Source organism: Syngnathus acus, chromosome 2 (assembly GCF_901709675.1).
Source record: "Syngnathus acus chromosome 2, fSynAcu1.2, whole genome shotgun sequence".
Classification (NCBI taxonomy): domain Eukaryota; kingdom Metazoa; phylum Chordata; class Actinopteri; order Syngnathiformes; family Syngnathidae; genus Syngnathus; species Syngnathus acus.
This window is the reverse complement of record NC_051088.1, coordinates 15,425,482-15,452,656: the sequence shown is the minus strand read 5'-3', so window position 1 is coordinate 15,452,656 and position 27,175 is coordinate 15,425,482. Positions and strand designations below refer to the sequence as shown.

General features: G+C 42.8%; 4 protein-coding genes across 20 annotated transcripts; 2 read left to right on the top strand and 2 right to left on the bottom strand.

The window, feature by feature from the left end:
• Positions 1-481: 481 nt before the first annotated feature.
• Positions 482-1,468, bottom strand: LOC119137913 (putative claudin-24). Its single transcript, XM_037277511.1, has one exon. It carries the CDS (start codon positions 1,460-1,462, stop codon positions 806-808), a length of 657 nt encoding a protein of 218 aa, XP_037133406.1. The 5' UTR covers positions 1,463-1,468; the 3' UTR covers positions 482-805.
• Positions 1,469-2,539: 1,071 nt separating this feature from the next.
• dph3 (diphthamide biosynthesis 3) lies at positions 2,540-4,146 on the top strand. The gene is made up of 3 exons (XM_037245744.1): positions 2,540-2,759; positions 3,457-3,531; positions 3,825-4,146. The coding sequence occupies exons 1-3, from the start codon at positions 2,652-2,654 to the stop codon at positions 3,891-3,893; spliced, it is 252 nt and encodes an 83-aa protein (XP_037101639.1). The 5' UTR covers positions 2,540-2,651; the 3' UTR covers positions 3,894-4,146.
• Positions 4,147-10,869: 6,723 nt separating this feature from the next.
• On the top strand, positions 10,870-14,491 carry LOC119118924 (opsin-3-like). Its single transcript, XM_037245633.1, has 4 exons — positions 10,870-11,305; positions 12,922-13,247; positions 13,425-13,652; positions 14,276-14,491. Exons 1-4 carry the CDS (start codon positions 10,942-10,944, stop codon positions 14,489-14,491), a joined length of 1,134 nt encoding a protein of 377 aa, XP_037101528.1. The 5' UTR covers positions 10,870-10,941.
• On the bottom strand, positions 13,800-26,528 carry lrrfip1b (leucine rich repeat (in FLII) interacting protein 1b). 17 transcript variants are annotated; one of them, XM_037274995.1, is made up of 17 exons: positions 26,011-26,518; positions 24,019-24,105; positions 22,681-22,728; positions 22,141-22,185; positions 21,702-21,989; positions 21,525-21,560; positions 20,879-21,004; positions 20,598-20,768; positions 19,758-19,850; positions 19,474-19,566; positions 19,155-19,247; positions 18,871-18,991; positions 16,717-16,766; positions 16,489-16,603; positions 16,341-16,420; positions 15,899-16,003; positions 13,800-15,800 (listed from the first exon to the last, which is right to left on the bottom strand). In XM_037274995.1, the coding sequence occupies exons 1-17, from the start codon at positions 26,098-26,100 to the stop codon at positions 15,690-15,692; spliced, it is 1,752 nt and encodes a 583-aa protein (XP_037130890.1). In that variant the 5' UTR covers positions 26,101-26,518; the 3' UTR covers positions 13,800-15,689. The 17 variants fall into 17 exon arrangements, with proteins under 17 accessions (XP_037130890.1, XP_037130898.1, XP_037130907.1 ...); XM_037275003.1 differs by having other exon boundaries at positions 18,871-18,988; positions 26,011-26,517; XM_037275012.1 differs by lacking the exon at positions 19,474-19,566 and having other exon boundaries at positions 18,871-18,988; positions 26,011-26,517.
• Between the last annotated feature and the right edge of the window lie 647 nt (positions 26,529-27,175).

The following is a 27,175-nucleotide window of genomic DNA, read 5'->3' as shown; positions in this document are numbered from 1 at the left end:
TATTTCATTCATTTTAATCCCTTAACATAGACGTGTTACTTTAAGATCTTCATTTTAAACTCTAAAAACAGTCAAATAATTTGTATTATTTTAAAATGATTACCAAATGACCAAATTTGGATCAAAAAGGGACAGAAGTACTACTTGTTTTATTACCCAACTATATTTGAAACAATTTTAAACTAATATTTGTTTTGAGATACAGTATGCCATATTATGTTGATGTTGGCCTAAAATAATATGCAAGCAGGAAAAAGAACGACGTCAAATAATTTCATGAGCAAAAGAACAAATGAGGTTAGGGAAGTGTTTTTTCAACGTGTCTTGGTGCCTTTTCGATTAGTCGGAAGACTAAATATTTCTAATTTGAAGAAATTATTACATTTTCACTTTTTATTTCATTTTTCACAATAATGTGTGTATGCCGTATGTGTGTGCGTGCGTGTCAATGTGAGATAAAGAGAGAGCGAGAGAGACTTTTTTCTTAATTATAAAACCAGTTTATTTCTTCACACTTCATATATTTTACAATACAGCGCTAACTCTAAAAAAATGTGACACAAGGTCACGATTTCTTGGGGGCTTTTACAAATAAATGTTTCAATTAATTTCAAAAGAGGGAACTGATTTTATAGGTAGGTTCGACTTGGTTAGGGAACGAATTACAGGCGTAAATCAAGATACCACTTTTTTGATAGCAGGACCAAATTTCACACCAAATAACGAAGAACACTGCCGAAACTTGTGGTGAGTCCGTTTAGTTGGTAGGTGTGCCGTGAGATTATACACTGTTGAAGTGTTCATTTCAGACGTATTCCGTTCTTGGTCCCTGCTGCAGCCGATCCAGTGGGCCTGCATGGGCGTGGTGGTTTTTCAGAGACGCACAGGAGGCGAGCAGCGCAGTCCCCGCCAACAGGTGCAACACGCCCGCGGTCCACCCGCAGAAGAGCGCGTCACCGAACTCCCAGCGCGGTGCCACGTCCGGCACCGACTCATCGAAGTATCGCAAGGCCGCAGCGTGGGCAACATACGAGACCGGAACAAGCATCAGCGCAGCGCACCCGACGCTCAGCGCCCCGCTGCACATTTTCATCACCTTCTTGCTTTGCCCGTCCACGCACACGTTGACCGCATGCAAACCCGGGATGGCAAGCGCGAGCACAAGCAGCCCCGTGCACAGTGCCGCGCACACGAGCACGCGCGCCAACTTGATGTCACGAGGCAAGGCCAGCGGGCTGTCATAGCGTTGACACAGCAGAGCGCCTTGCACGTCCTGCACCACGCACGTCTCCCAAAGGCCCAGCTCGTAGCTCTCCATGGGCAGTAGCTCTGTGGACAGAGTGAGCCACGCCGACCTGAATGTGGCCGCCAGCGTGAATATCCACGCACACGCGGAAAGCGCCACCCCGAGCAGCTCCAGCGCGCGGATCCTCGGGTCCATGAGTGACCTGACACTCGTCATGCCTGTTTGTTTCTGACTTTGCCACCCAGTTGGAACTTGGGAGTCGACATCTCCCCTTTTTCCCCTCCCCAAACAAAACAAAACGTATAACACGCCCCAGCTACCGAACAAACCCACGTCCCCCTGTATGAAAGTCGGAACAACGACAAAACGTTCTGGTCTTGACAAGTTGACCCGTGTCCATCTGGATTTCACCAGTAATAAATAGCTCCACTGAGAAAATGGTAATTGTGACTCATGACGTGAGACTATGCTATTCAGTCTCTATAGTATTTTATGGGACACGCGCAACACTTTCACTGTTTTGTTACTATACCTGATTTGCACAGGTTCTTGCGGGAACATGCAAGTGTTAGTCTTTGAAAGGTGATGAGAAAATCTCACAAAAAGAATGACCGCCACACAACCAAAACTGACTAACGCGATGCATTCTGCAACTATTGTTTTAACGAGTGGCCTATGTCTAGCTCTCGTGTTCCATTAGTGGTGCTGTAATTTCAGTTTGTAATTCAATTAAAGTTTGACGCGTGGGGCGAATGGTGCTGCAGAAACTTGCCATACGAGTGTTCCCAACAAACAGACTTTTAATAACTTTACCGTTGTTCTCGGAATCGCACATTATGTCTTCTTTCAATTTACATGCTGGTTCCACAGTTCAGAATCTAATATCGACAGATTGAGAGCCTAAATAGACTGGAAACAACTTTGTGCATGGAAAATGAACAGTATATGTAAGGAATAAAATGTCTTGCCACATTTCTATTGCTGGGAGGATCGGGTGCGCGTGAGTCGGAACAGGGAATTCACAGCAGCACCGCTCGCAGGCAGTCTTATCAATTTAGATTTTGTCGCCCTCTAGCGACAATGATAACACATTTTATTTTATTCTCTAGACAGAGTGTGTGTGTGCGTGCGTGTGTGTGCATGTGCGTGTGTGTAACTTTATAGTTGTCGCCTAAATTCTGTCCATTGCATTAGTTTGCGGGGCAGCGTTGACACATTCAACATGGCAGATGCATTTACCTATCCCAGTAAAGGGGCCAACCCACTCAAGACGGTATCTATGGTTCTAGCGTCATATGTCTGAGACGACTAATGTGACGCCATCAAGTGGCGCCCGAGTCTGTTTCGTAAAATGTGTGCTCGCTACCATCCCAAGATTAATCTCTAAGTGGATTTATTAGCGGAAATGTCAGTTTTTCATGACGAAGTGGAGATCGAAGATTTCGAATACGACGAAGACACTGAAACATATTATTTTCCGTGTCCATGTGGAGACCAATTCGCCATAAGCAAAGTGAGTCAACTTCAGCCATCACGTTCCACCGTTTTGGAACTGTGCACTGTACATGTAAATTACGTAATTATAATTTGGATTATTTTCCGACTTGGTTTATTTGATCAAACGTCCTGAAATAGTTCTACTGTTACCACGCACATTGGCTTAAAAGATCAACTTTGTGTTGCTAAAAGTATTTTACAATGCTTTAGAGACACAATCAATCTTTGTACTGTCAAAGCTGTAACTGAATACATGTTATGTTCAGCACGTATGTTTGGTGCCAAAGGACTTGTATTCCATATAATATTCCAATGATCAATTATTTCATTTAAGTATAAAAACGTTAAAGTTTAATTAAATATTACTCCAACCATGACTCAACACATTCCAAAACACCAACAAGCTAAAAAACTCAAATGGCATGAACACATTTATTTAACCTAGCTAAACAATTGGAATGATCTTCAGAGTGTGTGCTCTCAATAGGGCTGCAGTAAGAGACTTGATTGAGGATTAACATAGATGTTCAGCTTTAATTGTGCAGTTTGTCCTTCTTTTAGTTAGGACTATGCTATAATATATTTTTCCTCAATTATATTTATGTTCCCTTTTAAGACGACCTTCAATTTAGTAAATTACTGGTTCCCCCCCTAAGAAAATTCCTACAACTTTGTAACTTTCATTGGTATTAACTCCTGTTTTGTGTTGACAGGAAGAGCTGGAAAATGGCGAGGACGTGGCCACGTGCCCGAGCTGCTCGCTCATTGTCAAAGTCATTTATGACAAGGTGATTGACAGCTTGTTGGCACCATTGCTGGGAGGCAATTTCCAGATTACTTTAGGGACCAAAAGTGGAGAAACTGTTTTAGTATCTACTAGACAGAAATATGTATATAAGAGGGATCGGGAGCATTTTGGAGAAATTGTGAAAAGCCCTAATTGAAGCACTTTTTAAAATCATTTTATCATCATCAATTATCACCTAACAGGAAGAGAACAGAAAAATTGGCAGGGATTCACTAAAAATGTTCGTAATTTTTAGTGATCGCCTAACACTCACAATGACATTTTGTCTTTCAGGAGTCTTTCATGTCGGGGGAAATCATTGAAGCCCCATCTGAAAGCAAACTGGCACTGGTTTCTACCTGACCTGGATTGAGCTTCAAGACTGTTAATTTGATATAATAATAATAATTATTGTGATCATTTGTGGATAGGCCACGCGATCAATTGAAAAAAACTGACTGCCCCAAATCACAGCAATTTGCAAAGCAGAAATAACTGATGTTTCCTTTTTGTTTTGTATTTGCTTGTTTTGGCTTCAATGTTCACTTACATGTAAATATACTGAATCTCATTATTTGTGTGCACCTTTTAAAGAAATGAAAGCATTTCCACAGCATCTTTGGGCTCATTTGTCAATAGTTCAACCCAAGACACACAAATGAAATTTCATTTCTCCTACTCAAATTAAACTTGTCTAAGTGTTGACCCAGCATACTACTTATTTACTTTTACATGTTTCCGTCATGTTGTAATCATTTCAAAGTGGAAATCAAATGAAAGATGACAACCTGACAGATGCCTGCGGAGGTTCACACCTTGAAAAAGAAAATCTGTTTACACGTTCATCCTGGTGCCGCTGCTGAAGACGATAATGAGGAAGATGCTGATGAATTCTCAGCTGGTGACCAACCACATCAGCTGAGGCCTGGGGTTCCCAGGGTGACCTTCACAATGGCATGTTTTATATCTTGGAGCAAACAGATGACACCCCAGGAGACGGTGGAGTATAGTGATGTGCATTCCAGTTCTTTTAAGTGAACTGAATCTTTAGAATCAGTGGCGGGTGCGGCACTTTTGACTTTCCGTGAAGCTTTGACCATGATTTTTCCCTAATGAGGTGGCCTGTGATTAGGTACACTTGAAAATGGAGGTGTACCTAATGGAGCGAATGACGTCACATATCAAACAGCCAATCAGGAGGTGGGGGTGAGGGTGGGTGTGGCACTTTTCACTTAAGCTTTTTCCCTAATGAAGTGGCCTGAGATTAGGTACACCTCATGGACACTTCAATAGGTACACTACACGAGGTAAAAAAAAAAAAGAATATATAAATAAGAAAGTGTAGCGAACGATTCGGTGAACGATTCTTTTGAACAAATCTTTTGAGTGAACAGATTCTAAACATTTTCTCATAAAACTGGAATGCTAGTACAAAAGAGTACAGACGGCTGAGGGTGTCCATGTCGATATAGCTGACTGGTTAGGGAAACGGGCTCTCGCTCGGTAAGAACTTGGTTCGATCCCAGGTGAGAGCATATACCCAGATGTGCTTTTAGAATTGGAACCTCACTTTGTATGCGTACGCATATGCAAGCAAACATATTGGAACGCGGCCCCTGGAGGGCGACACCCCTGGTTTAAGTGAAAAGTGCCACACCCGCCCTCACCCCCACTTTCTGACTGGCTGTTTGATCTGTGACGTCACTTGGACACTCCATTAGGTACACCGCCATTTTCAAGTGTACCTAATAACAGGCCAGTTCATTAGGGAAAAATCATGACCAAAGCTTCCTCTTGGAATCTTGGAAAACATGTTGGAACGTGACCCCGAGGACTAGAGCTTGACGCCTGTGACCTTTGACCATGATATTTCCCTAATAAAGTGGCCTGTTATTAGGCACACTTGAAAATGGCGGTGTACCTAATGGAGTGTCTGTGTGATTCCCTCGTTAAGCGCACCTGCGTGAAAAGTTTTAGCTCCTGCAGAACGTGAAAGTGGCTAAAACTTTTCACGCAGGTGCACTTAACGAGGGTCACTTGGGAAACATGTTGGAACGCGGCCCCGAGGACTAGAGCTTGACACCTGTGACCTTTGACCACGATAGCTCCCTAATAAAGTGGCCTGTTATTAGGTACACTTGAAAATGGCGGTGTACCTAATGGAGTGTCCATGTGATTCCCTCGTTAAGCGCACCTGCGTGAAAAGTTTTAGCTCCTGCAGAACGTGAAAGTGGCTAAAACTTTTCACGCAGGTGCACTTAACGAGGGTCACTTGGGAAACATGTTGGAACGCGGCCCCGAGGACTAGAGCTTGACACCTGTGACCTTTGACCATGATATTTCCCTAATAAAGTGGCCTGTTATTAGGTACACTTGAAAATGACGGTGTACCTAATGGAGTGTCCATGTGATTCCCTCGTTAAGTGCACCTGCGTGAAAAGTTTTAGCTCCTGCAGAACGTGAAAGTGGCTAAAACTTTTCACGCAGGTGCACTTAACGAGGGTCACTTGGGAAACATGTTGGAACGCGGCCCCTCGAGGACTAGAGCTTGACACCTGTGACCTTTGACCATGATATTTCCCTAATAAAGTGGCCTGTTATTAGGTACACTTGAAAATGGCGGTGTACCTAATGGAGTGTCCATGTGATTCCCTCGTTAAGCGCACCTGCGTGAAAAGTTTTAGCTCCTGCAGAACGTGAAAGTGGCTAAAACTTTTCACGCAGGTGCACTTAACGAGGGTCACTTGGGAAACATGTTGGAACGCGGCCCCGAGGACTAGAGCTTGACACCTGTGACCTTTGACCATGATATTTCCCTAATAAAGTGGCCTGTTATTAGGCACACTTGAAAATGGCGGTGTACCTAATGGAGTGTCTGTGTGATTCCCTCGTTAAGCGCACCTGCGTGAAAAGTTTTAGCTCCTGCAGAACGTGAAAGTGACAAAAACTTTTCACGCAGGTACGCTTAACGAGGGTCACTTGGAAAACATGTTGGAACGCGGCCCCGAGGACTAGAGCTTGACACCTGTGACCTTTGACCATGTTATTTCCCTAATAAAGTGGCCTGTTATTAGGTACACTTGAAAATGACGGTGTACCTAATGGAGTGTCCATGTGATTCCCTCGTTAAGTGCACCTGCGTGAAAAGTTTTAGCTCCTGCAGAACGTGAAAGTGGCTAAAACTTTTCACGCAGGTGCACTTAACGAGGGTCACTTGGGAAACATGTTGGAACGCGGCCCCGAGGACTAGAGCTTGACACCTGTGACCTTTGACCACGATAGCTCCCTAATAAAGTGGCCTGTTATTAGGTACACTTGAAAATGGCGGTGTACCTAATGGAGTGTCCATGTGATTCCCTCGTTAAGCGCACCTGCGTGAAAAGTTTTAGCTCCTGCAGAACGTGAAAGTGACAAAAACTTTTCACGCAGGTGCGCTTAACGAGGGTCACTTGGAAAACATGTTGGAACGCGGCCCCGAGGACTAGAGCTTGACACCTGTGACCTTTGACCATGATATTTCCCTAATAAAGTGGCCTGTTATTAGGCACACTTGAAAACGGCGGTGTACCTAATGGAGTGTCTGTGTGATTCCCTCGTTAAGCGCACCTGCGTGAAAAGTTTTAGCTCCTGCAGAACGTGAAAGTGGCTAAAACTTTTCACGCAGGTGCACTTAACGAGGGTCACTTGGAAAACATGTTGGAACGCGGCCCCGAGGACTAGAGCTTGACACCTGTGACCTTTGACCATGATATTTCCCTAATAAAGTGGCCTGTTATTAGGCACACTTGAAAACGGCGGTGTACCTAATGGAGTGTCTGTGTGATTCCCTCGTTAAGCGCACCTGCGTGAAAAGTTTTAGCTCCTGCAGAACGTGAAAGTGGCTAAAACTTTTCACGCAGGTGCACTTAACGAGGGTCACTTGGAAAACATGTTGGAACGCGGCCCCGAGGACTAGAGCTTGACACCTGTGACCTTTGACCATGATATTTCCCTAATAAAGTGGCCTGTTATTAGGCACACTTGAAAATGGCGGTGTACCTAATGGAGTGTCTGTGTGATTCCCTCGTTAAGCGCACCTGCGTGAAAAGTTTTAGCTCCTGCAGAACGTGAAAGTGGCTAAAACTTTTCACGCAGGTGCACTTAACGAGGGTCACTTGGGAAACATGTTGGAACGCGGCCCCGAGGACTAGAGCTTGACACCTGTGACCTTTGACCATGATATTTCCCTAATAAAGTAGCCTGTTATTAGGCACACTTGAAAATGGCGGTGTACCTAATGGAGTGTCCGTGTGATTCCCTCGTTAAGCGCACCTGCGTGAAAAGTTTTAGCTCCTGCAGAACGTGAAAGTGACAAAAACTTTTCACGCAGGTGCGCTTAACGAGGGTCACTTGGAAAACATGTTGGAACGCGGCCCCGAGGACTAGAGCTTGACACCTGTGACCTTTGACCATGATAGCTCCCTAATAAAGTGGCCTGTTATTAGGTACACTTGAAAATGGCGGTGTACCTAATGGAGTGTCTGTGTGATTCCCTCGTTAAGCGCACCTGCGTGGAAAGTTTTAGCTCCTGCAGAACGTGAAAGTGGCTAAAACTTTTCACGCAGGTGCACTTAACGAGGGTCACTTGGGAAACATGTTGGAACGCGGCCCCTCGAGGACTGGAGGCCATTTTCAAGTGTACCTAATAACAGGCCACTTCATTAGGGAAAAATCATGGCCAAAGCTTAACTGAAAGTGAAAAGTGCCACACCCGCCCTCACCCCCACTTTCTGATTGGCTGTTTGATCTATGACATCACACGGACACTCCTTTAGGTACGCCGCCATTTTCAGGTGTACCTAATAAAAGGCCACTTCATTAGGGAAAAATCATGACCAAAGCTGAACTGAAAGTGAAAAGTGCCACACCCGCCCTCACCCCCACCTCCTGATTGGCTGTTTGATCTGTGACGTCACACGGACACTCCATTAGGTACACCACCATTTTTAGGTGTACCTAATAACTTTATGCATTTTTTGTACGTGTCAAGAATGTGTATTTGACTACTTGCTCTTTATTTTGGCGGACACCAACACATATTACACAACGTAAAACACATATACATATTGTCATATAAAGCAGTTAACCAAATGTCAGATTTTTGTTTTCATGCCCAAAAAAATAAAAACAAGGAATAAAACACCAGACAAGTTTGAACAGGTTTTAATGTTTATTAAAATAATAATAATAAGTAAATTTCAAACCAGCAATCTAATGTGAAATTGCAGTAGATGTATTGGATAACAATATTTAGGCGTATATATGCATACAGTTTATTTAAAAACTACTATAAGTGTTATAAAATCAAGATTGCCCAAAGAGAAGCATAATCTCCCCATTGTTGCATAACGGCGCATCCCTTCATGCAATAAAGTTAGCCGTTAGCTTGGAGAAAACGCGCATAAAAGAAGTGGTGTTTCAGTGAGTGGTTCTTTCTTTCCTTGGCAAGTCGTAAATCGACATTGTGGCTTAGTTCACGCCAGGAGGGAGACGCAACACGTCCTCTGATGCACGGGAAGGAAGGCAGTTGACCCATTGGCTCGTTCGCGAACGGGAAAGTCAGGATTCGTTCCCTCACCGATCCGTTCTCGCGATGAACTGGAAAAGCGAATCACTCACTCACTGATTCGTTCACTCATAGATTCGTTCGTTGGTGAATGGGAAATGCAATTCACGGCTCGTTCGTGTACGGGAAGTTACGTCATTTTCTTCTTCGTTTCGTTTTACGACGAGGTGGCACCAGCCCAAAATGGGCATTACCGACACCTACTGGTTGAAGTCATATGAACTGAAAAGAATTCGTTCTTTTGAACGAATCGTCCACTCACGAGCCAACACGAGTGGAGTAGCCTCTCGTATCCAGTGTCCAGGAGCACCACGGTACACTATCTCCTCAGAGTAACGCACGCACGCAGTAGTGCCCTCCATCATGTACGTTACACTTTAGACCATAAGTAAAATCTGCGTTGGAGAACCTTATTTAAGTGCTGCTATCTCGCCATGTTTTTCTTGCATTTATAACTCTTATTTTCTTAAGTTCTTAAGACACAATTAAACAAATACATTTAAAACATGTTGAGAGAAAGAGCAATGGATAAGACAAAACTATAGCACAAACTGTTACAGTGTACCAATCCCGTTGTTTACAGTAAACAAATCACATTTTTATCTGAACCAACAAACCCTACTTATAATCTCAAACTACACATTAATAATCATGCCCAAAGATTAACATTTTAAAATGAACCTACAGAAATTCTTCTGAAAATAGTACACATGTATTGGAAAATATACTTAATTGCAGTAACAGCACCATTTTTCCTATACTTTGTTCCTGTTACTTTTCACCTGTCTCTCGCCTGGTTTAAGTCCCATTTGATTTATTTACAGTACATCCTCGCTGTTATAAAGTACATAAGGAGTAGAAAGTACAAAAATGTGTTTTTAAATCTAAGGACTAAAAGTCATTTGGAAAAATAAATACACAACAATGCAATACCTGAAATACATACCAAAATGCATTTGTACATTAGATCAGAGTAATCTGATCTGATGTTTAGATTGCGGCTTCCATGTTCTTCTAGTTCGAATAAAGCAATTACTCAAAGCTTCCGCTTACCTGGCATGCATGTCGCAGTCACCTCATGTCAACAGTCTCCCAGGACAGCACAGGGTCCAGGCCAACATAAAGCATGACCACAATCAGCCTCACATGTTTTCCACATGTGAACACGTGTTTATGATGTTCTATTGGCCACTGACAGCCAGCAAGTAGCAGTCTAAATGTGCCTGGATTCAACTCAATAACAAATCATGACCAATATTCATGAGTAAAAAATGTAAGCATTCGGATGACTGAATGTGGCCTTGTGTCTGGACCCCCTGCTGTGTCTCTGCAGGCAAAAGGCAAAAATAACCAGGTGTGACAATGCGGCAACATACTGTAGATGTTGATTCTTGTTTAAACAAGAAACTTGTTGAGATCTGTTCTTAGAGTCATCTTTCTGGGTGACCCCACATACATTAGAGGGTGTCAATTACATGTGGATTTTTGTCAGTGAAGACAATTAGCATTATTTTCCCCAATCCCACGCAAATTGTACAGGTTTTTGTAACATTGGTGACAGTTTACAATTTCGGTTCAGATTCTTGCAAGATACGCCATAAAAAGACACATAAAATGATACGGTGGGCCGTATCTGGCCCGGGGCCTGAGGTTGACGCCTGCCTGCCTCTTCCAGCTTTGACAGCATTTAAGCGCACACTGGCTCCTGCAGAGCCAGTAAGCTGTCAGGCGCACACGAGGGGATGTTAAGTGGGTGACACAGACGCTCAGTTACTCTATCGCAGACTCGCGCACACTCGAGCTGACATGCCCGTCATGTTTTCGGATGAGCCGGCTATGAACTGGACCTCCACAGTGGGCGCCTCCGGGCACGACCGGTGGAGCGACACGCCGCGGGAGCAGTTGACGCGCGGCGGTCACCGCGTGATGTCGCTCTTCCTGGGTTCCATCATGGTGTTCGGCTTCTTTAACAACTTGCTGGTGCTGGTTCTGTTCTGCAAGTTCAAGACGCTGCGGACGCCCGTCAACATGCTGCTGCTCAACATCAGCGTCAGCGACATGCTGGTGTGCGCCTGCGGGACCACACTGAGCTTCGCGTCCAGTCTGCGCTACCGGTGGTTGTTTGGACGGCTGGGGTGCTTGTGGTACGGCTTCATCAACTCTTGCTTCGGTGAGTTCGGACTTGGCAAAAGTACTTTATGCAAACCTTTAGAAGTAGAAGTAAAAGTTTAAAAACAACAACAATCGTACTGTCAGTGATATCACACATATTTACGCGGTGCTCAGAATCTGTCTTCCTGCTTCTCGGTCCAGCCAAAAATCGTGTCACACCACTAGACATTCTTTCAGCTGATGTAAAATTGAGTCTGCTTTCAGACACCAGCTGCATCCTGGACATTAGAAAATGCGCCCAGCATGGGGCAGAGTGGTCTGCCAAATTCCCAAACACAATAAAGGAGTTTCCATCAGGGGGCAATTGGAAACAGTCCTGAGAACTGTGTGACCACCACATTTGCGCCAGTTCCATCAAAAACAAACACCTGATGGTCTTTGAAGGGTCACGTGTGAAATAGTAAAACAACATAATTTGTCCATCTAAAACAAGAGGTGCAAAGGTCATATGGAGGTCAGCGGGTGCTTTGTCCCAGGTGTAAGATATGCACCTACAAAAATAAATACCGTATTTTTCGCACCAAAAGGCGCACTTGATGATAAGGCGGACCCTCAATGAATTTTTTATTTTAGAAATTATTCCATATATAGGGTGCACCGGAGTAAAAGGCACATAAAATAGAAGCTATACTGCAACAAACTGAGGTTGACTAGGGTTGCGGTATGCATCCACTAATGTCTCTTATTGGCTAATAACCAACAAGCCCTCTGTAAACAATCGCGTTTCTCATACTATCTCCTATAAAACGATCAGAACTGACTAAAGTTCGATTTAACGCATTGGTACTACTTACCTATGTTTCCCTTCCATATCGATCCGTAGATTTACTCGAAACATTAACAGAGTAGCCTATTCTGACATGAAATAGCCTGGTGCGTATAGCAGCTATCGGTATAGCATTAGCCACCCGCAAACTCCCATGAGCCTCTGCTCGCAATCTCCCATGAGCCTCAGCAAAGTGTAAACAATTGCGTTTCTCAAACGATCTCCTATAAAATGATCGGAACTGACTAAAATTCGATCTAACACATTGGTACTGCTTACCTATGTTTCCCTTCCATATCAATCCGTATATTTACTTGAAACATTAACGGAGCATACTATTTTGAAATGAAATAGCCTCACGGGTACAACAGCTATTTAGTGACGCCCCCTGACCACGGTTGCCGTAATGGTGGGAAGCGATGCGACCTTGTAATTTACTAGTCGTACTATACCGTACTGAAACATTTTGGCAGAGCACTGTGTACAACCAGTATGGATCAACAAATTCATCAATTGATCCATATATAAGGCGCACCGGACTATAAGGCGCACTGTCGGCTTTTGAGAAATTATTAGGTTTTTAGGTGTGCCTTATAGTCCAGAAAATACGGTACATGCAAAAAGACAATTTCCCTTTTTTCTGAAACTGATCACAGATAAAACATCTATTAATGAGTGTCAGGCAGTTTCAGGCGCTCTGAGGTCATAATATAAGGGATATTTTTGTCCTGCGTCAATAATCGGAACATACATATGCGTGCATAGATAATGAATAGGCCTAAACCATTTTGCATTATAGAATAAGTCCCACTCTGCACTAAAAAATAAGTGCTTTGTATGTGCCCTAGGTATTGTTTCTCTGGTGTCTCTCGCCCTCGTGTCCTACGAACGATACAGCACCCTGCTAGTGTACAACAAGCGGGCCCCGGACTACAGGAAGCCTCTGCTCGCAGTGTGTGGGGCTTGGCTCTACTCACTGGCGTGGACGTTGCCCCCCTTGCTGGGATGGAGCAGCTACGGGCTGGAGGGCGCGGGGACCAGCTGCTCGGTGACGTGGACCGAGCAAACATCCTGCTCTCATTCCTACATCATCTGTCTGTTCGTCTTCTGTCTGGGTCTGCCCGTCTTTATCATGATGTACTGCTACGGTCGCCTTTTGCATGCCGTTAGACAGGTGGGTCCCCACAGTTGAGCAGCCAAGCAGAGACAAAGTCTGAGGTGCTGAAAAGTATTCACATTCTTTCCAAATAGAAGGATGTTATCCAAATGCTCTTCAAGTACTTCAGTAAGCTTTTTATCTCTTCCTTTTGCTTTTAAATGTTTAACTGCACGTCATCACTTGTGTCATCAGGTGGGTCGAATTCGCCGGACGAGGCGGCGGGAGTTCCACATCCTGTTCATGGTTGTCATCACAGTGCTTTGCTTCCTTCTCTGCTGGATGCCGTACGGCGTCGTCGCCATGATGGCCACGTTTGGCCAGCCGGGCCTCATCAGCCCTGTAGCGAGTGTGGTGCCGTCCATCCTGGCCAAGAGCAGCACCGTGTTCAACCCGGTCATCTACATCCTGATGAACAAGCAGGTGAGGTGGGAGCTCTCCACCCTGGATTGCTCGCCAGGGCACATCCAAAGAACTGTGAGGTGGATGTGCTTTCCCCCATGAACCCAGCTTTGAAAAGTATTTGAAATAAGCAGTACATCAAGTATCATTAACACAAAGGACATCAAGTTTCTCTGCACCAGGTTTTATAATTTTAGCAAAATAAATCATTACATCAAGGCAAGACAAAAAAACAACTCACCAGTACTGTTGTTATTTGACATTCGCATTCTGGATTGGGTTGAACCTGATATTGTCCCTTAATTGCTTTTTTTCTTAAAATTTGTAGGCTTCTTTTTTTTTGCTTTATTACTTCTACTGTTGCCATGCAATGTTGAAGTTTTCCTGTCAAAAAGTCAAGAATCATTATTATTTGTGTATGTTTCCCGTAGTTCATTAACTATGTCTCTTATTGAGCGGTCATGTTACATTCAAGTTGCACGTTGTTAACATGCAACCATGACTATGGGCGAAACAGTAACATCCCGGTTGCTCCTATCAAATCACTTCTTCCGTAAGTTAAAAAAGTATCTTTTAACTCCAGTGACTCTATATGCCACCAAAACAATCAAAGCCGATTGCTCTCAATGTTCTTCTTCTATCAGTTCCACCGCTGCTTCCTGATCCTGTTCCACTGCCAGCACCAACTGACAAAGAACAGTCAGTCCATCCACACCAGAACCACCACGTTCCATCTTAACCGTTTGACGGTGGGCAGCGGCACTGTTGTCCTCGGCGATGCCGCCGAAGAAGCCAAAGCCTGCGAAGCAGACGGCACCAGCGCCACCCTCTCGGAAAAACATCAAAGTGTCACTGCATGACGTCTCCCTGTGAGCTATTGTGGGACTCAAAAGTGACCCAAGTGAACATTCAAGAAATGTCACCCGAAGCCACCAAGAAAGGTGGCAAATTGTAGCAGCTTGAAGTGGATGATTCTGAACAAATGTGAATATTTTCCGTGTAGTCAACCTGCTGTGGTTGTTCAAAGTGGAATAAAAATATTTTCTATGTTTAATCCGTAACATTTAATAGGTGAACCCTAAATCAGCCCCCCATCTAATTTTGGGACACTCACGATAAGTGGGAACTAAACCCTCGCTGCCCACAGTGTGCACTACTAAACATCTGCACACTGTTGGTGCTCGTAATGAAGTCGTGAATGGCATTCACCAAAATGTGAGACGGTTCTATTTGTGCACCCAAAAAATGTCATAATGTAATGGAAGGAGGAAGCAGAGAGAAGCGGAGAACCAGCCACTAGTAACATATGTATAGTAGTTCAACTCGTGCACATGAATATTCTGCAGTGGTGGAAAAATAACATCATTCTACTGGAGCGCAGAAATGTCATACAGTAGTACAAACCAGCACGACTAAAAGTTGTACTAGAACTCCTGTGCTGAGTTGTCCATATGCTAATACGGTCTTAACTCCAATGCAGTAGTAGAACATCTTTGGGCACGAGTAGAATGACGAGGCCAAACAAGTCGAATGACTCGTCGTACAGTAGTGAAGCACTTAATTGTTGAATTTCGTAATGAAACTGGTTGTAGCATCAACGAGCGCACAATTTTGCCAGGCTGAGTGGGCACCAACGTCACACTAATAGTGTGGAAGGCAGCAATAGAAAAACGTTACCAGTAAGACATTCAGTTGTGCTAAATTGTCTTACTAGTGAGGTTGGGAGAATCCTCATCCAAGGACATTAAGATGATACTGAATAAATCCTCAAATGACTGTCTGTAGCCCCCAGTGTTGGAGGAGAAAGTTTACGAGGCAGAAGAAGTTGCTTTTCAGCACCTGGCAGAGCAGGTGGGCGGAGTCTTAGGGCAGCATAAGACATATAGCATAGAGCCCCGCATTAGCTGGTCACACAAAGCTCACCCATACGGTCAAATCAAGCATCCGTCACCCAACACCAGCGATTGTCAAGCTGCAGGAGAAAAGATTCCGCAAGCTCTCCGACCCGGAGAGTCCTTCGGGAGTCCATTGCGAAACGAGAGATGGAACCGTTGGGGGTCACTGCTGGGCCAAGAGGATGCTGCGGTTGGCCTTCATCTTCTCCAGACGTTTGGTGAGGTGACTATTCGCCGATTCCAGCTCCTGGATCTGATCCAGAGCAGTGCGCAGCTGCAGACACCGAAACAAACATGAGTTTTGGACAATGAAAAATTAAAGAAGGTGAAAGACTCGCGATTTTGCAGTTTTTTTTTTTTGGAGGACAGTACTTCTCTATGTAGTTTTCTCCTTTCGACCTTCAGCTCATCCTCAACTATCTCTGCATTCTCCGACGCTGTCCTGTAGCGAGTCACCTGAGCTTCCAGACGGATGACCTGGACAATTATACCAGCAAGAAGAGTGTGATTAGAGACAGAGAAATAAACTCATACTTTCAAACATATGGCAAGACCTGAAAAGCTTGCCTACAAGATTAGAACTTTGGGTCAAATGTGAAATACTTTGGACACAAAACACGTGGCTTGATTTTCCGCGCCCAATAAAGGAAAACATTTGAAAATGTCTTTTACTCATTATAATAATTAATTATGAGGACACGCTTGGCCTGAATCAAAATGAAAAGTACGTAAGGGTTGGAAAAAAAAATATTGTGTGGGAGGTGGATTGAAAAAACTAATCAAACAACAAAAAAGGAAAAGACCAACAACGTACGTTCTGTTCCAGAGTGGTAACTTCTTGTTCAGATTTGACGAGTTTGAATTTCAGCTCACTCATTTGTCTGCTTGCATCTCCTGAGAAGAAAAGCGTGCGACAGTGACGAAGACGAACGAGCGAGCGTGAGAAGAAGATGAAGGCTCACTCTGAAGGTCCACCGCATGAGAATCTGCGCCATTTTCCAGACCGTCTTCCTCTGGATTTTGGCTCCCATCAAGATTTCTTTGTCTCAGAAGCAGTTGAGACTTGAGCATTCTCACCTGTAGAAGACACACACACAATTTGAAAACGATTGAAAATCCTGCAGGATGGCTGTTCGTCTCCCTCTTGTGTGAAATTTGCATGATGTTTCAGTGTTGATTTCCTGTCACACCTGATCCTGCAAACTTTCCCTTTCTTCAAGTAGCTTCTTCAGATGCAGCTCTGAAACGACAGAAGTGGACGCATGGTTACTCACAGCCTCCCCACAAGCTTATTTATTTGTTCATTCACTATGCATGCTTAATTAGAATTCAAATAACTGTATTTTGATGACAACTTGGAATTATTAGCGAAATTATTATGATAGCCTAGTTTAAAATCAAATGATTGGTGGTTAGATTCGAAAATATAAATCTGTTGTTAGATTTTAATTAGTAAATGGTGAGGAACAGTTCACTTGGTTTCTATAATTTCTTACCCTTGTGTAATTCTGTGAAGTCACTGTTGAGAAAATCATAATATAGCAGCAAACGTTATGTGGAAGGGGGGAATAAAATACTTGGAACTCAAATCAACAAGAATCATTTATTGCTTTTGATGACCAAAAAATACAATACAAACATCGGTAGCAGATCACTCGATCCACCTAATTTGTAGCTTGTGAGTATCTTTAAATATGACACTTAAATGATTTCAGTCCATTAAGATTGTAGCGCCATCCTTACTTGGGTGGCACGACTTTGGACCACAACCAAGGACACGGCACATAGTGACAAAATTACAAAATCTCATTGACGCCTACTTAGCGCAAATGTGTTCAAATTTATTTCTTCCAAAACAGAAAAATGATAAGCTGTATAGGACACTTTGAAATTATCTGACTTCAATTGATTAAAAATCTAATCATCCAACCATGATCAAGTTTAGGATTTTGGGGTTGGCAGACTAAGATCTCCGCAATGATCTTTGGGTGCTCTTACTGCTCCATCTCCTCATGGGCTTCCTCACAACTGTCCATGTCTGCCACCTCCTGGGTAGCCTGCATATCTGTCCCCAGTATCTGGCTGACTCGTTGCTCTTCAAACATTTTCCCTTCTGGGAGTTTGAGCAGCACCCATTCAGGAGCTGCCATGACCTTGAGTTCCTCAACAAACCTCGTGAAATTGCAACTATGGCCGACGGTAGCGGAAGTGGCCGGAGATCCAGGCAATTTTGTGAGGAGGTCTTCAGGAGACGTGGTGTCCCCAGCAAAAGTGGAATCCACAAAAACAAAGTCGGACATGTTTATATTGTCTGCTTCTTCTTGTGATCTTCGACATTTCTCAGCGGTATTTCCAATGACCCTTTGCTGATATTTTGCAGAACAGTCCTCACAGTCTTCACGTATGAGACTTGCTGAGGAAGAAGGCTCTGCTGCGCTCACCCCAGTGGGTGCGGAGGAACATTCAACGGGCTTTTCGTTCAATTTCTGACCTGTCAGGCGGTTCGAATCGGGCCGCTGTATTGTGTCAGCCGAGTTTCCAGATCTGATGTTCTTTTGATATAAGATCGAGGCGGGCTGACCTGATTTTTGGACATTTCCAATGGAAGTCGTGCCAACATGAGAGATGGTTTTTTTGCGTTTTGCTTGACTTTTCTTGGACAGTTTGGCTTCATTCGGTGACTTGACTTTAGGTGTAGGTGTCAACTCATGATCAGAGTCTCCACTCTGCTTCACGGCTTGTTTTGCGATTGCGTTTTTCACAGAAACACAACTTCCTTTTAGTCTTATTCTCATATGATTTTTTCTTCTTCCTTGATGAGTCATTTGTTTCCTTGCGCGGGCCTCTCGGCTCACGTTCGAAGCTCGTACGTGCTTGCCGGCCGAGCCGAAGCTGAGCAACTGTGTGGGTTTATTTTTTGGGCAATAGTGGGACGTGAGGTCTCCGGTGTTGCCTGAAAGACCACGGAGGATACATTGGAGCACTAAGCACGGACGTTTGATTGAAATTTGCACAAGGCGTGATTTCAGCATAATCGGCGGACACGCCCACAACATCTGCAAGGGGAGGTCTTTGAAGCCTCATTTTGTATTCTTGTCATTTTTTTTCAGTCTTTCATATTAGACGGTGTTGTTAACACTACTCTTCGGTGTGACGTGTCGAATTTAGATAACATTTATTTTCACAACTTCAAAAGCCTTGCGAGCCTTGGCAAATGTTAGAGTACATGCTCTGGGGTCAACTAAAAAAATGGGCTGCAGTTTGGACACCCCTGCTTTACTGTCATTGAACAATAAAAGAAGAATGATAATGATAGTTTGTGTTTTCTGGCAATCGAAGCTTACCCAGCATGCTCTCTCTGCTGTCAGGAACGTTCTCCCCAAAGCTGTTGCTGACTTCATCATCGTCCAATCTCGGCCCCCCATTGGTTGCGAGCTCAGGAGAAATGACCTCTCCGTATTTCTGCTTAGGAAATGATCAATAATCAGTGACGGATCAACGACTCGCACGCTTTCTCTGATTGGATGACCTTCCTTTAAAAAAGAAAAAAAAAGCTGAACGAGGCCAAATGGTTACATGTCGTGTCAAGTGACATGGCGAGGGCATCGCGTGACTTCTTTTTCTGTACCTTGACAACATCTCGGAGGCTGAGCACCTCAACTCTCAGCTGGTCGCGCTCGATTTGAATGACGTCAGAGATTTCCCTCTGACGCTCTAATGCCTGAGAGGGACCACGTACGATGAGTCGGTGTTTGGGGGGGGGGGGGGGGGGTGGTAAGGTAGGAGAAAGGAGAGAAAGCGGGTTAAGTAAGATGAATGGATTAGCAGTAATATTAGTATGACATTTAGTAGAAATTAAATCTGCTTCCGGCTTTTTTTCTTTGTTTTGATTTACGAATACCAATATTTGAGCGTTTGTAATGTTTGGACCCTTCATCACATCATACCGCAATCTTCTTTTCCTTCCACTGCAGAGCCTCCTGCAAGTCAGACACCTCTTGAGCATAAGCATGTGTTTGTTCTCGTAACTGTGACACTTCCTGGGGGTGTGGAAGGAAGGAAGGAAGAAATAGAAACAGAAAGGAAATTAGAAAAAGCTGTTAAAAGCTCATTAAAAGGTGGTAAGTTTGCCCAAAGATCTTGAATCTTGTTGAGGTTACACAGAAGATGAATGTGAGGACTCCGCTCTCTACATTTTGTCTATGTTGGGAATGTTCAGCGTTGAACTGACCATCAGAAGTTCTTCACTTCGTCTCATAGTCTCGTTCATCTCCTTAAACTGGAACTGAAGGAGAATGTGACAATCACGCTCGCGTTCGTATGCCTGCAAACACACACGGGGCACATCAGAAATAAGTGCTGGGAAGTCATGATGTACAAATACTCATTATAAGATTCTGAAGTGATGCTGAAATTATTACTCCAGTGTTCCATTGTGTTTGCTGTGTTAGACATCTAATGGATGAATAGAAATCCCTTGAAAACCCTTGTGCAATTATGTTGGTAAGTTTTCTGGGTGACCCCAAACTTTTGACCGCTAGTGTATGTTGCATCTGATGCTATTTCATTCCTAAATATGAAAACTGAAACATTGTAGAAATTAATTAATGGATGGAATGTATTATTGTTATTGCCATCTTCATTTAAATTTAAAAGTAAACCTCAACAGCTATGGGGGTTCACTCACACAGTAAGCACACAATTGCACTAGACTTGCGCTTGGCACGAATATAGGGCAATTAGTCTCAAAGTAACATTCCATTATGAATATGTCATGCTACTAACTTAGCTCTGGTTGATGTCTTGCTCAAAGTGCTAATGCTACCTTAGTATTGCTAGCGCTGCGTATTTGTTGAAGCAAGATATGCCTTGTCTGTGAAGCTGAGAATCACACTTGTGCATGTTAGTGAGGAGAACGGTTTTGGTGAGAGACTGGAGGTTAGAGGAGAGAGGCTACACTCAAATCTTGCTACATTGCAAACTCCCTCTTCAGAATAGAGTGTGAATAATGTTTCCACCTGTTAGAAAGACATCCAAACAATGTTATCTGACATCCCATCAACCTACTTACCTTTGTGCGCTCATCGGCGTGCCGTCGCGCCTCCCAAAGCAGCTCCTCCATGTCGCTCAGGTCCTCCCGCAGAGTTTCCACCTGATACATTAAAGTCGACTTGTCGTTGTGCAGCTGAGCGTTTGAAACCATGGCTCTGCGATACTTTTCCTCTGCCTCTGCCACAGAGTCCTGAGACAATGGATAAACACTCATGAGTCAGACAAGCACTTACCTTTTTAGCAGACGGATCATATGGTTTTGATTAATTGCTAATCGGTTAATCAGTGAATTGTCGCTACCTTCATCTCCCTGATTGACGCCTCCATCTCGACGGAGACTGACGTGTCACAGCTTCCTCTGCGAGATGACGCTCCACCCAGTGAAGACAGAGTGGCTGCAGAAAGGTTCAGCGCTGTCCTGGAGCCCTGAGGAGGAAGACACGTCAATACAATTCAACGGCGGAAGCGGCTTAAAATCAAATTATCATGGCTGAGCAATACGGTCCAAAAAGTAAAGTAGCTCTCTACTACAAGTGGCACATACTTGCAAATGTTTTTTTATTTCAATTAAATACTCAAATATAACTCTTTGTAGGGTAACAACTTGCCATTACTAACATTTATTAACATCCAACTGCAAGTTTTTCTAACATTCTTGTCACATCCACTTTAGTAGCAAAAGATATTTCAGTTATATGGCGTCTCAGTTTGAACTTTGAGTGGCATTACGTTAAAAGAAGCACTTAAAGTAGGTAGGAGAGAAAAAGAAAATTCCTGGTGAGTAGAAACAATTATGAATCGATGCCATGTTGATTTGATATCTTAACTTGTCGGGTATACTGAGAAAACATTTGTGTTTTCTGGATGTGAAATTGCTGAAAGGCTGTAGCGCCCAGTGCCATTTTCATTTTAGGTCAAATGAGCCAAACCTAAAAACTTGACTTACTCTATCCAGGAAGTCTCTGTCCAGTCTCTCCTCCACCTAAGCACACACAAAGTCAGACCATAGATATGTTTTTGTTTTTTTAACCGCGCCCTCAAAGAAAACTCCAGCTATTTTCCACCACTTAGTCCGCAGTCAGTTGCAACAAACATCAGGATTAACAGACCGAGCCAAACTTACCACAGGGCTGGCACGAGCTGAACTAGCTCTGGAGGATGCCCGGGAGCCAGAACCAAGAAAAGAGCTGTAATCTGAAGGCTGGGAAGGCAGAAAGGAAGAACAAGTGCAGGGATAAAAGGATGGAAGGAGATGAGACAAGGATGTGTGCCAGGAAGGAGAAGTGAAGGAAAAGATGCGAGACAGAAGTGAATTCGAAGAAGAAGAAGAACCAGGGATAGACTGGTGGAGTGTAGTCACCTTCAGACTGCCTCGACTCCCTACAGACATGCGCTCTTCATCATCTGACAGCTGAAAACACAAACATGAAGACACGTTGACTTCAGAGTACACAAACCACTTGCCGTGACGATGTGGTTTCACATTGCCGGACGTAACGGCATCTTTTTTCAAAACTTCTCACACAAGGAAGATAAGAAGAAAGGTCCTAAACGATACAGACCGAAGCGATTCTCCGCGAGTGGCGAGAATAGCGCTCGCCGTCCTCCTGATAGGCCGCGAAGGAGAACAGAAGAAGAGGAGACGGTTACAATAAAGCAGAGTTAACATCTTGAAAAAAAAGAATGATCCAATCTGTAAGCTTGATAGCATGCCTAACATGCAAACTGAAAAAGATAAGGATTTGAAAATAAAACTAGCAGTGTACGGCAGCTACTTGAAATGAAAAACTCCAATGTGGCAGTAATAACGTCATTATCGCTGAATACTATGCGAGCACACGCACAAGAGGCTGACATGCAGTGTAGCTGACTCGTAAAAACCTTCTAACTCCACCCAAGTGACTTTTACTTTGTGACAATTGTGACATCGATCTAAAAACGTAAAGATTGCTACTATGTCACATTAGTGACTTGATTCTGAACAGCGTGACGTTACAGTCTCTAGCAGTTCAATACAACTGCTGCAATGCTCTTTTATTTGTTTTTCAAGAGATTAGGTGGCAGGAGGTTTTCACGGGCCGGCAGCAGATGTGTGGTCGTACCATCCACTGCTCAATGCGACCCCATTTATAATCCAGACCATAATACTTCTGTAGAGGAAAAGGAGCACACATTAAAAAAAAAAATCCGTTTCGATTGTTTTTAAGTCCAAGGCGAGTGGTGCTTTTCCAGCCTCGGCAGGTTTTTAAGCTAAATTGTTTGTTTGAGGTCCATATGGGCCACACCTAAGTTAGTGCGGAAAAGTAATTACATGCTTTGGTGAGAAAGGTTCAAATACAGCGCAGACAATAAATCAAGGTTGGAGAACAAGAGAGAAGTGACTCACCGCGCTGGATGAATGTTTCTAATGACTGATGATTGAAGAACAGTCACACTGTTGCCTCTCCTACTGTCTGACCTGACCTCTGACCACAGGGTGTGTCACATGTCTGCTTATTGCCACTCAGCGGAAGTTAGTTGATTAGTGGTGAGGAATGGCTCTTTTTTTTTTTTTCTTACAAAGTTTGGGGCAAAAACATTTCAGTCAATATCACTGTAGGATGACGTTGAGCATTTCACGTTTCAGAAATAAACTTGGGATTCTTGGACCTTGAATTTGAACTTAAATCATTGCATATTTATTTTATGAAGTACGTAGATGTTTAGATATAAGGAATGCAATGCATACTAGTCAAGTTCCCACAATGTCTGAGTGAGTTTGATGCCAAAAGCACCTATCCTGGTTTCATGAAACATGAAAAGTTGAATTGATTAAACCAAAGTACACTGTAATCTTAGTAGTAAGAGCAGCGTAAGAAGAAATGGAGCGGGCTAGGCTAACTGTTAGCTTGTTGGTAACTAGACTGAGGTTGCAAGATTCTACTTGTCACTTATATTGCAGTGGAGTGGGAGAAATATTTTACAAACACTCAACACAACCAGTTCTTCTCTTTGTCAGGAAACAGCTTCTGGTTGCTCTTTAATTGGTTATCATTCATAATCATTGACTCCGTGGCTTGGTGTTGAACAAGTATTTGCATGGTAAATATTAAACAGGTTTTACGTTTGTCGGCCTTGATTCTTTTCCAAGCAGATCAGGATAATAAGTAGTAATCGTTTTTTTACAAATTCTCAAATTTGATCCGATGACTGGTGTGTGTGTGTGTGTGTGTGTGTGTGTGTGTGTGTGTGTGTGTGTGTGTGTGTGTGTGTGTGTGTATGTGTGTGTGTGTGTATACCCCACTTTTACAGTACTTTTACTCATTTAGATTGACACAAACAATTATACAGTGTATATAATCTACATGCTCTACAAAGCCGCCCACTTTGTCCGAGGCCATTTTAAAAAATGCACTTTGGGCCATTCAGACTGGATGGTGACATGAGTGACAGCACTTCACCTCTTTGTGTTGCTTCTCTAGCTCCTTCATCCGAATTTCTCTGGCTTCTGCTCTTGCTGTTCTCCTCGCTGCCAACCGCGCTTCTGCCTGTCAAAGACATAAATCACATGAAGATCTACTGTACAGCAGCGGTTTGTTTTTTTACACCTCTAGAAGTAAACTAAAGTGTCGTGTTAGTAAAAACGAGACGGGTTTTATTCCTAATAGTAGACCCAGCATTATTGTAAGCCAGTGTAACAGTATGCACCGCTAGTTTGAGCATGAGAACTGCGCTTAAATATAGAAAAATTAAAAGACTATTTAATGATTCAATTTGTACATATATGTATCTATTTTAAAAATATTAATTCACTGTTTAATGCAAATGTATCCAACTTCAAATTTAAATCAAATACTACTACTTAGACAATGACTTGGGGGGTATATGAAAAAATAATTGCATATTAAATTGCAACTGCAATGTTGAGTAAAAAAATTAATAATTTGATTAATTTTATGAATTGTTCATAATGAAACGGCTTGCCTTATCATTCTTTTTTTTTTTATCTCTAAACACATCGGTGAGTCAGGCATCTTGTGTTGGTTTCTGGTATGTGCAATATGTGTGGCAGCACAGGGCAGCATTCCAAAGGGGGTGGAAAAAACGTTGAAGTGGTAGAATGTGGCTGCAAGTGTCATGGCCACATGGGGATGCCCCAAGGAGGAGTTTGCAAAGTTGTAAATAAGCAAAACAGGCATTGGGTGTCAGAGTGTATCCCCTCAAAGCAAAGAAAGAATCATTTGACCCAATCATTGAACTTCCAATTGCCCTAAAAATTCACTGAATGAATGAACGAGCATGACTGCAATGCATGACTGGAGACTGAGTTTATTGTTCTTCCTCCTGACCCAGTGCCACAATGGCAGGCTGGTTTGGGTAATGTGTTCCTTGTTTAAAAAAAAAAAAGACTGAACATGGGATGCATAAAATTATAGTTTTGAATAGGGTTAAATGAAGATGGGGAAAATCCATCCAAGTGCTTATCATTCAGAGAGCTGGAGATATTCGAGCTGACCGGGCAAAAGGCAGACCCTGGATTGGTCACCAGCCAATCTCAGCACATATACAGTATACAATAGGACAGACAACCAGAACTTAATCCAACCAGCCTGCCATGCAAAAAACGCGTGTGAACCACCATTACACGCACTGACCTAGTGTGTCCATGTGCGTGCATGCGTGCTGTGCCCGTGACCCCCATTCTTTAAGCCTCTAAACATTAATCTGCATCTCAACAGTCACATGACTAGTCTGACACACGTTTTGTCTACAGCACAGATCACCATTCGTAGTGAGAAATACATTATATGTTTATAAGACGGAATGTATTTTCTGAACAATACTAATAACATTTTGTAATTGTTACAGAAATTATTACATATGATTATATCATGACACATCATGCAAATAGACTGAAAATAATAAATTATTATTATTGTTATTAGCAGTCATAGTAATAGTACACATTTTATTATATTACATTTTTATTCATTTTTGTTTATCTTATCATGTTCGTTGTATTAATTTGCTTTACAATAATAATAATAATAATAATTTCATTTTGAAAATGTTATTTTCGTTATTATTATAATACAGATTATAAATATGCTGAATAGTTCGCTGCTATTAATAACAATAGTAATCATAATAATATTAATAATAACAGTAATAATATTAATATTTTTATTTATCATTAATATTAGGTTACTATACAGAAAATACATATAGTGAAAATGAAAATAAACAACGAATGTGTAATAAAAATAATAATAATAAAGAATTGCAATTAAAATAATTACAATAATATGGTTTACAGTAATATAAGTGTTTATAATTTATTTATACACATTTCAAATAATCATAATAATACAGTCATCACAAAAAATATGCTACTAAAAATTATCATCATGGAAATTAGTGTGAAAATAATGGAAATAATTATTTTGACTCACGTCCCGGGCGATCTGTTGGAGAGCATCGTCCTCTGCGGTCATCTTCTCCTGGTTGGGCAGCCTTTTTCTGCCGGGTCCTTGAGTCCCCATCGTTCAGGACAGAATTATCCGGCCACGTACAGTAACTTCGTGCACCTTCGTCTCCCTCCGGAGCACACCAGCCTTGCGATCACAACCTTCACGAACCTAGACAGACGCGTTGCAGGTCCATCAAAGAGGTTCGGAGGTGCGGCTCAGCTTCAAGTCCTTTTCCGGGCTCGAACTCACATTGAAGGTTCGGTGTCGTTCACGACTAAGCTAACGCCAGCTCCGCTTCGGAACCACAAGACGCTTGAAACCGGCTCCGTCACAATTGTCGTCCCTCCTCCGCCCAGAAAACTCGTTAATCCGCCTCTGTCAACATCCGCCGCGAGCCTGGGAGCCGCCTACGTTGCTTCCGGGACGTGAAGAAGCAAAACGCACGCGACAGGTGACGTGCGGAGAAGGACGCCACCGGTGGACCAGAATTGCTGCATCCCAAACACGTTACGTTACCTTCCGCAGTGTGACGACAAGGGGGCGTGTTTTTTCTTCTTCTTCTAAATTAGGTGCCTGCATGGATTGCAAATAATTATTCAAAAACAAAAAATGACTGTGCCCATTTATCAAAATGGTTACAGTGATGTCATATCTCAAATCACATGTCCCATTACGACTTCCCATAACATAAATACTAAAAAGAATATAAATAATTTTAACAGTTTGTGTGTATGTCATATGGAAAAACGAAGTCACATCTACTTTCAGTCACTCAAATTGCATCACGTCTTTTTAAGGATAACGAATATAATGGTGAATAACCTCTCGGGGAAAAAAACACTAAACATGAATAAAAACTCAAAATGTATCCAACAATCAGGGCAGGGGATTTGTTCGACAAATGACACAAGATTTGGCACAGGTTGGTAACTATTGTTTATTCTAAATGTGTCTATGACATGTCCAAAATGCACAGAAGAGAGAGAGAAGACTGCATAATGTCATCTGAATGGATTGCTCAAAATCTTTTCCAATAATCACTGATAATGATTGGGAGGACTCATTAAGATTGAGAGCAAAACTGACATCATGTCATATCCATCATCCATCCATTTGTGTTTAAAGTGCTTGTCCTCATTGGGGTTGC